General features: G+C 54.2%; 1 protein-coding gene across 1 annotated transcript in view; it reads right to left on the bottom strand.

Moving 5' to 3' along the window:
• Positions 1 to 3,599: 3,599 nt before the first annotated feature.
• LOC147667570 (CMP-N-acetylneuraminate-beta-1,4-galactoside alpha-2,3-sialyltransferase-like) overlaps positions 3,600 to 17,761 on the bottom strand; it is a gene marked incomplete at its 3' end in the record, with an annotated part of 272,337 nt that continues 258,175 nt past the window's right edge. Inside the window, exon 5 of the mRNA XM_086948813.1 lies at positions 3,600 to 3,694. Coding sequence (XP_086804939.1) covers positions 3,600 to 3,694 — 95 coding nt within the window. The remainder of the gene's footprint in view (positions 3,695 to 17,761) is intronic.

Genomic DNA, 17,761 nt, shown 5'->3' with positions numbered 1-17,761 from the left:
GCAGAGACAGGTCTTTTGTGTTTCAGAAATCCAAGCCACAGTGGTTTCTGGCCACGACAAAGACTCGCGCTGTCTTCCATTTTACTCCTACTATAGCATCCTGACGCATGCCGACAGCCTTACGAGACCTGCGAACATGGTCCAGCGCTGGCAGAAGTAGGCTGCTCGTTACAAAACCAGTGAAATCCCCACCCTTCTGGTTCCTCGGGATGGTCCACGCAGCGAGGAAGGGTCAGTCGCATGGCGAGGTGCACCTCCAGGGTCAACCTAGTATAGCACATAGGTTTGTTTGTGGTTCACATCAAGCCCAATTATAAAAGAGCTACTCCTATAGGCAGAGTTTTTGGGAGTGGGGAGGGCAGGTGCAAATGTAGTGACCAACACCTGTTTCAAGTGTCGCTTTCTTTTTTCCACCCCTGCATCTGCTTCGGTTAAAGGCGACTGGAGGGGGATTCAATGAGTACGCCCTCTTCCCCGTGATAGAATATCCTAATCTTGCGTAAGTTAAAGTTGCCAGTGGGATCCGCATGCGTAAAGCTGAAAGCTTCCTGCATGAATGGAACGTCTGCTGCACCTATCACATGAACAAGAATACTTGTTATGGTTCAATGCAGATGATTTGCTTTTTTTTTTTTTTAAATGTTTTTATTGATTTTTACATATTTATCCCCCCCCCGGACAGGCAGACTTTCTGTTCATTAACATCATGAACTTTTCGTTGTGTTTGACAAAAATATACATTATAGAGAATTTACAAAATAAAATATATTCACAGCATCACGAAAAAACCAATTAAAACAGTAGCATGAATACATTACAGTATCGATAATAAATCAGTTTTGTAGAGCTCGCCAGTGTGTGAGAGGAGTCCAGATTTTCATACCCCTTTCACGTCGCCGTCTGCCTTTACGCTTATAAATAGCTGTCTCGATATTATGCACAGCTAAGAGCCTAGCTAGCCACTGTTGGAAAGTAGGTGGTAGCGGGTCTAGCCAAGCCGAGGCTAGGCATAGCCGCCAAACAGCCATAGCAACAAATATAAAATCGTGGCCGCTCTCAAGATTATCTGGATCCTCCACCCCAAGTACCATTACCTCTGGTGACAAGGCAACCTTTCTGTGAAGAACTGAAGTTAGAAACCTCTCTATACTTTGTATCAAAGGTATTAACACCGGGCAAGAGGCAAAGATATGGATGGAATCTGCCTTAAATAGATTGCATCTCGGGCAACAAGTCCCATTACTGGTTCCCCATTTTGCAATTTTATCGGGTGTATAGTAAAGAAAAAAACAGGTTTTATAAAATTGTGCCTGGAGTCTAGTCGAAATAAGAATAGTTTGAGCTAGCTGATAGGAGTACAAAAATCCTTCTTTAGAAATCTCGAGTTTGCCTTGCCACCTCATTGCCGTTTTATCTAGATCATCCGGGAACCTGTCCAGCAATAACACATACACTCCACCTATTGACTGTTTCCTTGAATGTATAATTGTCTCCACTACAGTAGATTGTTCCCAGAGTGTCCTTGCTCCAGATTTGTGAGTTAGGAAGTCCCTAATTTGGAGATATTTAAAAAAATCCCGCCAGTCTAAACCAAATTCTCCCTTCAGAACTTCAAACGATTTAATCCCCTGATTGGTATAAAAATCCCCAAGTTGTGTAATTCCTAAATTATACCATTTGTTAATGCAATTATCTTTAAAGATTATTGGTGGAAGAGTTGGGTTGTTTAGTACCGGAGTGTAATATGAGAATCGTCCTATGCCTAGTACTTTTTTTACCGCCTTCCATACCTTAAAACAGCCATAGAGAGTCTTGAATTTGACCTTTTTGTGGTAATTGTCATGTATTTGTCTCCAAAAGTAGCCATAGCAGGAATTCCCCACCAATAGCTGAAAGATTGAAGCGGTATGTAGCTCTGTGTTGTTCCCCCCTTGCAATAATTCCTTACTGTAAAGTAATACACATGACCAGTAATATCTCCTTAAATTGGGAAGTGCTAACCCACCTCTGTCCTTAGGAAGGGTAAGATATTTATATGCTCGACGGGGTTGAGCGTATGACCATATAAATCTAGAAAAGGTACGTTCCATTGTTGTAAACCACTGATTAGAGAACTCTAGGCAAATTGCCCTGAATAAGTATAATATTTTAGGAAAGTACACCATTTTAATTGCATTTGCTCTTCCAATGATGGACAGGTGAAGATTGTCTAACCGTCGTAGATCCTTTTGTATCGTGTTCAGCATTGGCTTAAGATTTATGTCCACTACTTCCTCTAGCTTTGAAGAGATTGTGACACCCAGGTATGTCGCTCCCTTCACCACCCTAGGGTCATCCATCCCAATTTTTTGATTTAAAACAATTTGTGTCTTTCCTTGATTTAGCGCGTAGCCAGAGACAAGACCAAATTTCCTAGCCTCGGCTTCAATGATCAACATTGCTACTATAGGGTCAGCGGTAACTATAGCAATATCATCGGCGTATGCTAATGTTTTTGTTGTATACCCCTGTGATATAATGGGGGTTATATGATTATTTTTCTCCAAATAACGAATAAAGGAATCTATATATATTGCAAAGAGCAATGGCGAGCAAGGGCACCCCTGACGTGTTCCCCTGGAGATGGCGATTTCCTTAGTAAGACTTCCATTGATAGATACGACAGCCCTAGGATTATTATACATTTTTTGTATCGCCTGAATAAACTTGTTTCGAAATCCCATCATCGCCATTGCTTTCCAGAGAAACTGCCAGGAGACCCTATCAAAGGCCTTCTCTGCATCCAAAAGGATCAGGGCCATAGGGTCTCCTGTAGTTTCTGTTCCATCAAAAAGTGTTATTACCCTCTGGATATGATTGATCGTTATTATAAAAGAGCTACTCCTATAGGCAGAGTTTTTGGGAGTGGGGAGGGCAGGTGCAAATGTAGTGACCAACACCTGTTTCAAGTGTCGCTTTCTTTTTTCCACCCCTGCATCTGCTTCGGTTAAAGGCGACTGGAGGGGGATTCAATGAGTACGCCCTCTTCCCCGTGATAGAATATCCTAATCTTGCGTAAGTTAAAGTTGCCAGTGGGATCCGCATGCGTAAAGCTGAAAGCTTCCTGCATGAATGGAACGTCTGCTGCACCTATCACATGAACAAGAATACTTGTTATGGTTCAATGCAGATGATTTGCAAGGAGACAATGGATGGCTAATCGATACAAACAATGATGTATTAATAAAGAGTTCTCTCAATTCCAGTAATAATTCATCTGACATCCCCTTGCAACAGGGGTAGAGTCCAAGTAAAACCAAGCCATAAGATTTGCAACTACAGCTGAAAGGGATCGTATAAATCCAGGAATATGTGAGCTAAACATGCTGTGCCGCGTGGCACTGACCAGTGAGGACCCTGCTACTGTCTTGACCAATGAGAAGTAGGCTCATGTCCTGATACAACCCATGAAACGTGGACTATTGGTGAAGAATGGGATATTCCGTCTGCAGGTCCAGGCTCTCAATGGCTGCACTGTGAGCCAATGGCCATGAGGCCCTAACAACTGTAGGATAAATGCTATCAAGAGATGGGCTGATGATGCCTCACAGCCATCTTACCTTGTCCTTTGATCCCAAAAGGAGGGACGAAGTCCCGGATCCTGGCCCACTTCCGGAAGGAATCGTCCAGAAACATTGGTGCTGGTTTGGAGAACCTGAAAGACAAGTGCAAGCTGGTGTTACTGGAGCAGAGGGTTCCACATCTGGCGATAAGCAGAGCAGGATGGCAGGCACCAGGCTGAGCAGACACACAGACACATGAGGCGAAAAGAACCAATGTAGGAGAAAGAGTCAGTCGCATGCCAAGCTGAACCCAGGACGGTGCACCTAAGCCAGCTTCAGGAGACAGGTCTGGTTCATTCATTAGCCCTTCAAGAGTGTGTTTTTTGGGGTTCAGAGCAGGACAGGGTCAATGCAATGACCAACATCTGCATCCTGGAGCACCAGGGCTTATGCTATGATGAAGCACTGGGTTGAAGGTTCAAGTGAATGTGCAGGAATCAGGCTCAGCACAAATACAGGCACTCAAGAAACATACAAGAAACGTGGCGGGAGAACAGGGGCACGCAGTGTGATCAGTAGTATGACGAGCACTGCCATCAAAATGTGAGCCTGGCAAGGGGACACAATCTAACACACAGGGAGGGTGCCAGCGGCGGCTCCTCTGTTAAGGCGGACGAGCGTCGCCCCACCGCTCTCTGAGCCGCGCAGAAAGGAAAAATACAATGATACGAACACAATGTTATCATCATTTTATTTTTTAGCATAGAGTCTCTATTCAACTTAAGGAAAGCATCTTTCTTCCTTTGCAAAATGAGAAGGACTAGGGCAGGGCTGTCGCGACGAGCAGGGAGGAGTGGTGGGCACAATAAGTGTGCATGGCGGTTTAGCCGGCAGTCTTAGGGCGGCCAGACTGACATGCGCACTTCGCATTTCTCCACCCTGCTGTGCTGTACAGCCGGGTGGAGAATAGTTCCAGGCTCCCAGGCACTTTCTAAGCAGCAAACCAGGCCGCTCAGACCAATCACAATGCTGCTGTCATGCTGGTAATATTTTCTCTGGCCCTGCCCATCAGACTCTATGCCCTGCAGAGACACTACAGCTGTCCTTACAGTCTGCAGACATTGGGGCTTTCTCTGGCCCTGCCCATCAGACTCTATGCCCTCCTCTGATACTACAGCTGTCCTTACAGTCTGCAGACATTGGGGCTTTCTCTGGCCCTGCCCATCAGACTCTATGCCCTCCTCTGATACTACAGCTGTCCTTACAGTCTGCAGACATTGGGGCTTTCTCTGGCCCTGCCCATCAGACACTATGCCCTCCTCTGATACTACAGCTGTCCTTACAGTCTGCAGACATTGGGGCTTTCTCTGGCCCTGCCCATCAGACACTATGCCCTTCAGTGACACTACATCTGTCCTTAAACTCTGCGGACATTGGGGCTTTCTTTGGCCCTGCCCATCAGACTCTATGCCCTCCTCTGATACTACAGCTGTCCTTACAGTCTGCAGACATTGGGGCTTTCTCTGGCCCTGCCCATCAGACACTATGCCCTCCTCTGATACTACAGCTGTCCTTACAGTCTGCAGACATTGGGGCTTTCTCTGGCCCTGCCCATCAGACTCTATGCCCTCCTCTGATACTACAGCTGTCCTTACAGTCTGCAGACATTGGGGCTTTCTCTGGCCCTGCCCATCAGACTCTATGCCCTCCTCTGATACTACAGCTGTCCTTACAGTCTGCGGACATTGGGGCTTTCTCTGGCCCTGCCCATCAGACTCTATGCCCTCCTCTGATACTACAGCTGTCCTTACAGTCTGCAGACATTGGGGCTTTCTCTGGCCCTGCCCATCAGACACTATGCCCTCCTCTGATACTACAGCTGTCCTTACAGTCTGCAGACATTGGGGCTTTCTCTGGCCCTGCCCATCAGACACTATGCCCTTCAGTGACACTACATCTGTCCTTAAACTCTGCGGACATTGGGGCTTTCTTTGGCCCTGCCCATCAGACTCTATGCCCTCCTCTGATACTACAGCTGTCCTTACAGTCTGCAGACATTGGGGCTTTCTCTGGCCCTGCCCATCAGACACTATGCCCTCCTCTGATACTACAGCTGTCCTTACAGTCTGCAGACATTGGGGCTTTCTCTGGCCCTGCCCATCAGACACTATGCCCTTCAGTGACACTACATCTGTCCTTACACTCTGCAGACATTGGGGCTTTCTTTGGCCCTGCCCATCAGACTCTATGCCCTCCTCTGATACTACAGCTGTCCTTACAGTCTGCAGACATTGGGGCTTTCCCTGGCCCTGCCCATCAGACACTATGCCCTCCTCTGATACTACAGCTGTCCTTACAGTCTGCAGACATTGGGGCTTTCCCTGGCCCTGCCCATCAGACACTATGCCCTCCTCTGATACTACAGCTGTCCTTACAGTCTGCTGACATTGGGGCTTTCTCTGGCCCTGCCCATCAGACACTATGTTCTCCTCTGATACTACAGCTGTCCTTACAGTCTGCAGACATTGGGGCTTTCTCTGGCCCTGCCCATCAGACTCTATGCCCTCCTCTGATACTACAGCTGTCCTTACAGTCTGCAGACATTGGGGCTTTCTCTGGCCCTGCCCATCAGACTCTATGCCCTCCTCTGATACTACAGCTGTCCTTACAGTCTGCAGACATTGGGGCTTTCTCTGGCCCTGCCCATCAGACTCTATGCCCTCCTCTGATACTACAGCTGTCCTTACAGTCTGCAGACATTGGGGCTTTCTCTGGCCCTGCCCATCAGACACTATGCCCTTCAGTGACACTACATCTGTCCTTACAGTCTGCAGACATTGGGGCTTTCCCTGCCCATCAGACACTATGCCCTTCAGTGACACTACATCTGTCCTTACAGTCTGCAGACATTGGGGCTTTATCTAGCCCTGCTCATCAGACACTATGCCCTCCTCTGATACTATACCTATCCTTACATTCTATAGACGCTGCGGCATCTCTCTGGCCCTGCCCATCAGACACTATGCCCTGCAGAGACACTACATCTGTCCTTACAGTCTTGAGACTCTGCGGCTTTCTCCAGTTCTGCTCATCAGACACTATGCCCTGCAGAGACACTGCAGCTGTCTTCACATTCTAGAGACACTGGGGCTTTATCTAGCCCTGCTCATCAGACACTATGCCCTCCTCTGATACTATACCTGTCCTTACACTCTATAGACACTGCGGCATCTCTCTGGCCCATCTCATCAGACATTATGCCCTGCAGAGACACTACATCTGTCCTTACAGTCTTGAGACTCTGCGGCTTTCTCCAGTTCTGCTCATCAGACACTATGCCCTTCGGAGACACTACAGCTGACTTTACATTCTGCAGACACTGCGGCATTTCTCTGGCCCTGGTGGGCAATCAGACATAGTGAGGGCCTCTTCACGGGCACGTACTCCCTCCTGTCACTGGGGGTGGTCCAAGCAGGCACCGCCCAGAGACACCAGCCCTTGAGGTCAGCGCTGGGGGTGCAGGCCCTGCCGGCTCAGTGAAAGACGTCCACGGCAGGGGTGTATATTATATTTGACCACGTGGTCACGGACTAACCTCTCAGGTGCGGTACTCAGCCTTTCATCTTCCTGAGGTCGAAAGAATGAGTACCCTTGATTTGGACAGAGAAACGTCTGCTCTGTGTGAACAGCGCACATCTGGCACCGAGTGCCTACACCTCACCCCATTACTGTGCAAGTCACGCCTGCGTGCAGCGACAAATCATCGCAAGAGCACAACCCTGCCCTGGCCCTCAAGTATTCACACAGCGCTCTGACGCCTTCGGGTAAAGTCCGCGCTATATAAAAATGCATAAATAAATAAAATAAATAAATAAACACAGTCCATACAGGCCACGCGCTCTCCTACAATGCGAGGCCACAGTATAGAGCCAGGTCGGGGAAATAAAGCGCTATATAAGTGCAACTACAACACGCTGTGGCCGGACACCCCTGGAGGGGACGCGGGCCTTCTAAAGAGCCACCACGGGTTGTTAAACCTGCGCCCTGGGCGGAGACACATTTGGCGCCCTTGCCGATGCTAATAAATTAAATGAGGCCTTTGGGGGGGGGGGGGTGCTTTTGTGTTCACTGGTCAGCCCCTGGCTTAGCAGGGACTGCCCCTGAACACAAAGGCCATCAGGGCCGGACTGGCCATAGCGGGCACCGGGCGTTTCCCCGGTAGGCCGCTAGGGTGGGGGCCGGTTTTGGGCCCCTGGGGGGCCGTTTTTGTTACCGGGGGTCGGCAATGTCGGCCCTCGGTAACAAAATCGCCCAAAACCGGCCGTCGCAAACTGCTCACCTGAACTCCCCCTGACCCCAGGGGGGGCAGCTGAGCAGTTTGCCAGGGCCGGTTTCTGTTCTCAGTCCGGCCGAAGGGGCACCTACATCCCCGTAGCCTGGCTGCCTCGCGCAGATGATGGTTGTGTGGGTGTGTCAGCAGCGGTGAGACGGTGAAGGGGACAAGGATGGGGGAATCAATTCAAAACACACTCAAAGCGCCTCTCTGGTCACCCACGCTCCACGGTAACACCATCCATCCCCACACAAGGCACAGCCCATACCCACTGTGCCAGCCACGCGCTCCGCGTGCTGCAGAGCGCTAAGAGCCCCTGCCTCCTCGGCGGAGTACGCAGCGCTACACAAATGCCACAGTAGAATGCAATACAAACAGCTGCATGAGAGGCACGCGGCTGCCGCCGCACAACACAAGGGTGCCCTGCGGGGAGCGCGTGGGTGCCACAGGGGCACACAAGGGGCGGCAGTGTTCAGAGCTTGGCTTGGGTTTCGTCTCACTTTTCCTGCCAACGGCGTGGCACGACTTGGCAGCCGTGTGAAGGAGAAGCCGCCCGGGATCGGGTTCCCACTCAGAGGAGGGGTGAGACATCACTCGGGCGCTAGGCGCTTCAACTGTGCCCTAGAGTCGTGAGGAATGCCCAGAGAGGCGCGGACAGGCCGCGTCCTGCCCACCACGGGACCACCGAGGGCCGGGCCGGGCCAAGGCCCGGTGCAATGGGAGACGCGGGGCACTGCTCAGAGAGCGCCTACAGCCGCCAGAGTCTGACACTTGGCGCTACGCCCGAGTGAGAGTCGAGCACTTAGTGCACATAAGGCCGCGCGGATGGGGCAGGTAGGCATGGGCTGGCGTCCCGCCCACATGGAACCGAGGGCAGGCTGCGCACAGAGGTCTTCAGGATGGGTGGATTAGGGGGCACGCACAGAGATTATCACATCCAAAACGACTCGCCACTAAACAAACATAATACTCGTCTCAGTGCCAGGATCCCCTCGCGGGTAACATGATCCCTCTGACTCCAGTCCATAATGGGCGCCCAGATCCGTAAGCGCTTCAAGGCAGCTCTATACACGTGCACAACACTTAACACAGAAACGTCACTACGAACGTGTAACGATGGACAGGCGGGCGGTCGAAGGTCAAGACAACTCCATCCGACCGCTCTAGGACTGCAGTGTTCACAGCTCCAGGACTGCAGTGTTAACAGCCCCAGGACTGGAGTGTGACTCTCACAGCTCCAGGCCTACAGTGTCACTAGGACTGCAGTGTGACTATCCGCTCCAGGACTGCAGCTTGACTCTCACAGCTCCAGGACTGCAGTGTGACTCTCACAGCTCCAGGACTAAGGTGTGACTCTCACAGCTCCAGGACTGCAGTGTGACTCTCACAGCTCCAGGACTGCAGTGTGACTCTCACAGCTCCAGGACTGCAGTGTTCATAGCTACAGGACTGAAATGCGACTCTCACAGCTCCATGACTGCAGCGTGAGTCCCACAGCTCCAGGGCTGCAGTGTGATTTATACAGCTCCAGGACTGCAGCGTGACTCACACAGCTCCAGGCCTACAGTGTCACTAGGACTGCAGTGTGACTATCCGCTCCAGGACTGCAGCTTGACTCTCACAGCTCCAGGACTGAGGTGTGACTCTCACAGCTCCAGGACTGCAGTGTGACTCTCACAGCTCCAGGACTGAGGTGTGACTCTCACAGCTCCAGGACTGCAGTGTGACTCTCACAGCTCCAGGACTGCAGTGTGACTCTCACAGCTCCAGGACTGCAGTGTTCATAGCTACAGGACTGAAATGCGACTCTCACAGCTCCATGACTGCAGCGTGAGTCCCACAGCTCCAGGGCTGCAGTGTGATTTATACAGCTCCAGGACTGCAGCGTGACTCACACAGCTTCAGGACTGGAGTGTGACTCTCACACTCCAGGACTGCAGTGACTCCCACAGCTCCAGGGCTGCAGTGTGACTCTCACAGCTCCAGGACTACAGTATGATTCGCTCAGCTCCAGGACTGTAGTGTGACTCTCACAGCTCCAGGACTGCAGTGAGACTCCCACAGCTCCAGGACTGCAGCGTGACTCCCACAGCTCCAGGACTGCAGTGTGACTCTCACAGCTCCAGGACTGCAGTGTTTATAGCTCTAGGACTGAACTGCGACTCTCACAGCTCCAGGACTGCAGCGTGACTCCCACAGCTCCAGGGCTGCAGTGTGATTCATACAGCTCCAGGACTGCAGCGTGACTCACACAGCTCTAGGACTGGAGTGTGACTCTCACACTCCAGGACTGCAGTGTGACTCCCACAGCTCCAGGGCTGCAGTGTGACTCTCACAGCTCCAGGACTGCAGTATGATTCGCTCAGCTCCAGGACTGCAGCGTGACTCCCACAGCTCCAGGGCTGCAGTGTGATTCACACAGCTCCAGGACTGCAGCGTGACTCACACAGGTCCAGGACTGGAGTGTGACTCTCACACTCCAGGACTGCAGTGTGACTCCCACAGCTCCAGGACTGCAGCGTGACTCTCACAGCTCCAGTAATGCAGTGTGACTCTCACAGCTCGAGGACTGCAGTGTGACTCTCACAGCTCGAAGACTGCAGCGTGAGTCCCACAGCTCCAGGGCTGCAGTGTGATTCATACAGCTCCAGGACTGCAGCGTGACTCACACAGGTCCAGGACTGGAGTGTGACTCTCACACTCCAGGACTGCAGTGTGACTCTCACAGCTACAGGGCTGCAGTGTGACTCTCACAGCTCCAGGACTGCAGTATGATTCGCTCAGCTCCAGGACTGCAGCGTGACTCCCACAGCTCCAGGGCTGCAGTGTGATTCACACAGCTCCAGGACTGCAGCGTGACTCACACAGGTCCAGGACTGGAGTGTGACTCTCACACTCCAGGACTGCAGTGTGACTCCCACAGCTCCAGGACTGCAGCGTGACTCTCACAGCTCCAGGACTGCAGCGTGAGTCCCACAGCTCCAGGACTGCAGCGTGACTCACACAGGTCCAGGACTGGAGTGTGACTCCCACAGCTCCAGGGCTGCAGTGTGACTCCCACAGCTCCAGGACTGCAGTATGATTCGCTCAGCTCCAGGACTGCAGCGTGACTCTCACAGCTCCAGGACTGCAGCGTGAGTCCCACAGCTCCAGGGCTGCAGTGTGATTCATACAGCTCCAGGACTGCAGCGTGACTCACACAGCTCTAGGACTGGAGTGTGCCTCTCACACTCCAGGACTGCAGTGTGACTCTCACAGCTCCAGGGCTGCAGTGTGACTCTCACAGCTCCAGGACTGCAGTATGATTCGCTCAGCTCCAGGACTGCAGCGTGACTCCCACAGCTCCAGGGCTGCAGTGTGATTCACACAGCTCCAGGACTGCAGCGTGACTCACACAGGTCCAGGACTGGAGTGTGACTCTCACACTCCAGGACTGCAGTGTGACTCCCACAGCTCCAGGACTGCAGCGTGACTCTCACAGCTCCAGGACTGCAGTGTGACTCTCACAGCTCGAGGACTGCAGTGTGACTCCCACAGCTCCAGGGCTGCAGTGTGATTCACACAGCTCCAGGACTGCAGTGTGACTCTCACAGCTCCAGGGCTGCAGTGTGACTCTCACAGCTCCAGGACTGCAGTATGATTCGCTCAGCTCCAGGACTGCAGCGTGACTCCCACAGCTCCAGGGCTGCAGTGTGATTCACACAGCTCCAGGACTGCAGCGTGACTCACACAGGTCCAGGACTGGAGTGTGACTCTCACACTCCAGGACTGCAGTGTGACTCCCACAGCTCCAGGACTGCAGCGTGACTCTCACAGCTCCAGTAATGCAGTGTGACTCTCACAGCTCGAGGACTGCAGTGTGACTCTCACAGCTCGAGGACTGCAGCGTGAGTCCCACAGCTCCAGGGCTGCAGTGTGATTCATACAGCTCCAGGACTGCAGCGTGACTCACACAGGTCCAGGACTGGAGTGTGACTCTCACACTCCAGGACTGCAGTGTGACTCTCACAGCTCCAGGGCTGCAGTGTGACTCTCACAGCTCCAGGACTGCAGTATGATTCGCTCAGCTCCAGGACTGCAGCGTGACTCCCACAGCTCCAGGGCTGCAGTGTGATTCACACAGCTCCAGGACTGCAGCGTGACTCACACAGGTCCAGGACTGGAGTGTGACTCTCACACTCCAGGACTGCAGTGTGACTCCCACAGCTCCAGGACTGCAGCGTGACTCTCACAGCTCCAGGACTGCAGCGTGAGTCCCACAGCTCCAGGACTGCAGCGTGACTCACACAGGTCCAGGACTGGAGTGTGACTCTCACACTCCAGGACTGCAGTGTGACTCCCACAGCTCCAGGGCTGCAGTGTGACTCCCACAGCTCCAGGACTGCAGTATGATTCGCTCAGCTCCAGGACTGCAGCGTGACTCTCACAGCTCCAGGACTGCAGCGTGAGTCCCACAGCTCCAGGGCTGCAGTGTGATTCATACAGCTCCAGGACTGCAGCGTGACTCACACAGCTCTAGGACTGGAGTGTGCCTCTCACACTCCAGGACTGCAGTGTGACTCTCACAGCTCCAGGGCTGCAGTGTGACTCTCACAGCTCCAGGACTGCAGTATGATTCGCTCAGCTCCAGGACTGTAGTGTGACTCTCACAGCTCCAGGACTGCAGTGAGACTCCCACAGCTCCAGGACTGCAGCGTGACTCCCACAGCTCCAGGACTGCAGTGTGACTCTCACAGCTCCAGGACTGCAGTGTTTATAGCTCTAGGACTGAACTGCGACTCTCACAGCTCCAGGACTGCAGCGTGACTCCCACAGCTCCAGGGCTGCAGTGTGATTCATACAGCTCCAGGACTGCAGCGTGACTCACACAGCTCTAGGACTGGAGTGTGACTCTCACACTCCAGGACTGCAGTGTGACTCCCACAGCTCCAGGGCTGCAGTGTGACTCTCACAGCTCCAGGACTGCAGTATGATTCGCTCAGCTCCAGGACTGCAGCGTGACTCCCACAGCTCCAGGGCTGCAGTGTGATTCACACAGCTCCAGGACTGCAGCGTGACTCACACAGGTCCAGGACTGGAGTGTGACTCTCACACTCCAGGACTGCAGTGTGACTCCCACAGCTCCAGGACTGCAGCGTGACTCTCACAGCTCCAGTAATGCAGTGTGACTCTCACAGCTCGAGGACTGCAGTGTGACTCTCACAGCTCGAGGACTGCAGCGTGAGTCCCACAGCTCCAGGGCTGCAGTGTGATTCATACAGCTCCAGGACTGCAGCGTGACTCACACAGGTCCAGGACTGGAGTGTGACTCTCACACTCCAGGACTGCAGTGTGACTCTCACAGCTACAGGGCTGCAGTGTGACTCTCACAGCTCCAGGACTGCAGTATGATTCGCTCAGCTCCAGGACTGCAGCGTGACTCCCACAGCTCCAGGGCTGCAGTGTGATTCACACAGCTCCAGGACTGCAGCGTGACTCACACAGGTCCAGGACTGGAGTGTGACTCTCACACTCCAGGACTGCAGTGTGACTCCCACAGCTCCAGGACTGCAGCGTGACTCTCACAGCTCCAGGACTGCAGCGTGAGTCCCACAGCTCCAGGACTGCAGCGTGACTCACACAGGTCCAGGACTGGAGTGTGACTCCCACAGCTCCAGGGCTGCAGTGTGACTCCCACAGCTCCAGGACTGCAGTATGATTCGCTCAGCTCCAGGACTGCAGCGTGACTCTCACAGCTCCAGGACTGCAGCGTGAGTCCCACAGCTCCAGGGCTGCAGTGTGATTCATACAGCTCCAGGACTGCAGCGTGACTCACACAGCTCTAGGACTGGAGTGTGCCTCTCACACTCCAGGACTGCAGTGTGACTCTCACAGCTCCAGGGCTGCAGTGTGACTCTCACAGCTCCAGGACTGCAGTATGATTCGCTCAGCTCCAGGACTGCAGCGTGACTCCCACAGCTCCAGGGCTGCAGTGTGATTCACACAGCTCCAGGACTGCAGCGTGACTCACACAGGTCCAGGACTGGAGTGTGACTCTCACACTCCAGGACTGCAGTGTGACTCCCACAGCTCCAGGACTGCAGCGTGACACTCACAGCTCCAGGACTGCAGCGTGAGTCCCACAGCTCCAGGACTGCAGCGTGACTCACACAGGTCCAGGACTGGAGTGTGACTCTCACACTCCAGGACTGCAGTGTGACTCCCACAGCTCCAGGGCTGCAGTGTGACTCCCACAGCTCCAGGACTGCAGTATGATTCGCTCAGCTCCAGGACTGCAGCGTGACTCTCACAGCTCCAGGACTGCAGCGTGAGTCCCACAGCTCCAGGGCTGCAGTGTGATTCATACAGCTCCAGGACTGCAGCGTGACTCACACAGCTCTAGGACTGGAGTGTGCCTCTCACACTCCAGGACTGCAGTGTGACTCTCACAGCTCCAGGGCTGCAGTGTGACTCTCACAGCTCCAGGACTGCAGTATGATTCGCTCAGCTCCAGGACTGCAGCGTGACTCCCACAGCTCCAGGGCTGCAGTGTGATTCACACAGCTCCAGGACTGCAGCGTGACTCACACAGGTCCAGGACTGGAGTGTGACTCTCACACTCCAGGACTGCAGTGTGACTCCCACAGCTCCAGGACTGCAGCGTGACTCTCACAGCTCCAGTAATGCAGTGTGACTCTCACAGCTCGAGGACTGCAGTGTGACTCTCACAGCTCGAGGACTGCAGCGTGAGTCCCACAGCTCCAGGGCTGCAGTGTGATTCATACAGCTCCAGGACTGCAGCGTGACTCACACAGGTCCAGGACTGGAGTGTGACTCTCACACTCCAGGACTGCAGTGTGACTCTCACAGCTCCAGGGCTGCAGTGTGACTCTCACAGCTCCAGGACTGCAGTATGATTCGCTCAGCTCCAGGACTGCAGCGTGACTCCCACAGCTCCAGGGCTGCAGTGTGATTCACACAGCTCCAGGACTGCAGCGTGACTCACACAGGTCCAGGACTGGAGTGTGACTCTCACACTCCAGGACTGCAGTGTGACTCCCACAGCTCCAGGACTGCAGCGTGACTCTCACAGCTCCAGGACTGCAGCGTGAGTCCCACAGCTCCAGGACTGCAGCGTGACTCACACAGGTCCAGGACTGGAGTGTGACTCTCACACTCCAGGACTGCAGTGTGACTCCCACAGCTCCAGGGCTGCAGTGTGACTCCCACAGCTCCAGGACTGCAGTATGATTCGCTCAGCTCCAGGACTGCAGCGTGACTCTCACAGCTCCAGGACTGCAGCGTGAGTCCCACAGCTCCAGGGCTGCAGTGTGATTCATACAGCTCCAGGACTGCAGCGTGACTCACACAGCTCTAGGACTGGAGTGTGCCTCTCACACTCCAGGACTGCAGTGTGACTCTCACAGCTCCAGGGCTGCAGTGTGACTCTCACAGCTCCAGGACTGCAGTATGATTCGCTCAGCTCCAGGACTGCAGCGTGACTCCCACAGCTCCAGGGCTGCAGTGTGATTCACACAGCTCCAGGACTGCAGCGTGACTCACACAGGACCAGGACTGGAGTGTGACTCTCACACTCCAGGACTGCAGTGTGACTCCCACAGCTCCAGGACTGCAGCGTGACACTCACAGCTCCAGGACTGCAGCGTGAGTCCCACAGCTCCAGGACTGCAGCGTGACTCACACAGGTCCAGGACTGGAGTGTGACTCTCACACTCCAGGACTGCAGTGTGACTCCCACAGCTCCAGGGCTGCAGTGTGACTCCCACAGCTCCAGGACTGCAGTATGATTCGCTCAGCTCCAGGACTGCAGCGTGACTCTCACAGCTCCAGGACTGCAGCGTGAGTCCCACAGCTCCAGGGCTGCAGTGTGATTCATACAGCTCCAGGACTGCAGCGTGACTCTCACAGCTCCAGGACTGCAGCGTGAGTCCCACAGCTCCAGGGCTGCAGTGTGATTCATACAGCTCCAGGACTGCAGCGTGACTCACACAGCTCTAGGACTGGAGTCTGCCTCTCACACTCCAGGACTGCAGTGTGACTCTCACAGCTCCAGGGCTGCAGTGTGACTCTCACAGCTCCAGGACTGCAGTATGATTCGCTCAGCTCCAGGACTGCAGCGTGACTCCCACAGCTCCAGGGCTGCAGTGTGATTCACACAGCTCCAGGACTGCAGCGTGACTCACACAGGTCCAGGACTGGAGTGTGACTCTCACACTCCAGGACTGCAGTGTGACTCCCACAGCTCCAGGACTGCAGCGTGACTCTCACAGCTCCAGGACTGCAGTGTGACTCTCACAGCTCGAGGACTGCAGTGTGACTCCCACAGCTCCAGGGCTGCAGTGTGATTCACACAGCTCCAGGACTGCAGTGTGACTCTCACAGCTCCAGGGCTGCAGTGTGACTCTCACAGCTCCAGGACTGCAGTATGATTCGCTCAGCTCCAGGACTGCAGCGTGACTCCCACAGCTCCAGGGCTGCAGTGTGATTCACACAGCTCCAGGACTGCAGCGTGACTCACACAGGTCCAGGACTGGAGTGTGACTCTCACACTCCAGGACTGCAGTGTGACTCCCACAGCTCCAGGACTGCAGCGTGACTCTCACAGCTCCAGTAATGCAGTGTGACTCTCACAGCTCGAGGACTGCAGTGTGACTCTCACAGCTCGAGGACTGCAGCGTGAGTCCCACAGCTCCAGGGCTGCAGTGTGATTCATACAGCTCCAGGACTGCAGCGTGACTCACACAGGTCCAGGACTGGAGTGTGACTCTCACACTCCAGGACTGCAGTGTGACTCTCACAGCTCCAGGGCTGCAGTGTGACTCTCACAGCTCCAGGACTGCAGTATGATTCGCTCAGCTCCAGGACTGCAGCGTGACTCCCACAGCTCCAGGGCTGCAGTGTGATTCACACAGCTCCAGGACTGCAGCGTGACTCACACAGGTCCAGGACTGGAGTGTGACTCTCACACTCCAGGACTGCAGTGTGACTCCCACAGCTCCAGGACTGCAGCGTGACTCTCACAGCTCCAGGACTGCAGCGTGAGTCCCACAGCTCCAGGACTGCAGCGTGACTCACACAGGTCCAGGACTGGAGTGTGACTCTCACACTCCAGGACTGCAGTGTGACTCCCACAGCTCCAGGGCTGCAGTGTGACTCCCACAGCTCCAGGACTGCAGTATGATTCGCTCAGCTCCAGGACTGCAGCGTGACTCTCACAGCTCCAGGACTGCAGCGTGAGTCCCACAGCTCCAGGGCTGCAGTGTGATTCATACAGCTCCAGGACTGCAGCGTGACTCACACAGCTCTAGGACTGGAGTGTGCCTCTCACACTCCAGGACTGCAGTGTGACTCTCATAGCTCCAGGGCTGCAGTGTGACTCTCACAGCTCCAGGACTGCAGTATGATTCGCTCAGCTCCAGGACTGTAGTGTGACTCTCACAGCTCCAGGACTGCAGTGAGACTCCCACAGCTCCAGGACTGCAGCGTGACTCCCACAGCTCCAGGACTGCAGTGTGACTCTCACAGCTCCAGGACTGCAGTGTTTATAGCTCTAGGACTGAACTGCGACTCTCACAGCTCCAGGACTGCAGCGTGACTCCCACAGCTCCAGGGCTGCAGTGTGATTCATACAGCTCCAGGACTGCAGCGTGACTCACACAGCTCTAGGACTGGAGTGTGACTCTCACACTCCAGGACTGCAGTGTGACTCCCACAGCTCCAGGGCTGCAGTGTGACTCTCACAGCTCCAGGACTGCAGTATGATTCGCTCAGCTCCAGGACTGCAGCGTGACTCCCACAGCTCCAGGGCTGCAGTGTGATTCACACAGCTCCAGGACTGCAGCGTGACTCACACAGGTCCAGGACTGGAGTGTGACTCTCACACTCC

This window comes from Lissotriton vulgaris, unplaced genomic scaffold (genome assembly GCF_964263255.1).
Source record: "Lissotriton vulgaris unplaced genomic scaffold, aLisVul1.2 SCAFFOLD_2634, whole genome shotgun sequence".
In the NCBI taxonomy this organism is placed as follows: domain Eukaryota; kingdom Metazoa; phylum Chordata; class Amphibia; order Caudata; family Salamandridae; genus Lissotriton; species Lissotriton vulgaris.
Note: the sequence above shows the minus strand (reverse complement) of the source record. Positions and strands in the feature narration are given on the sequence as shown.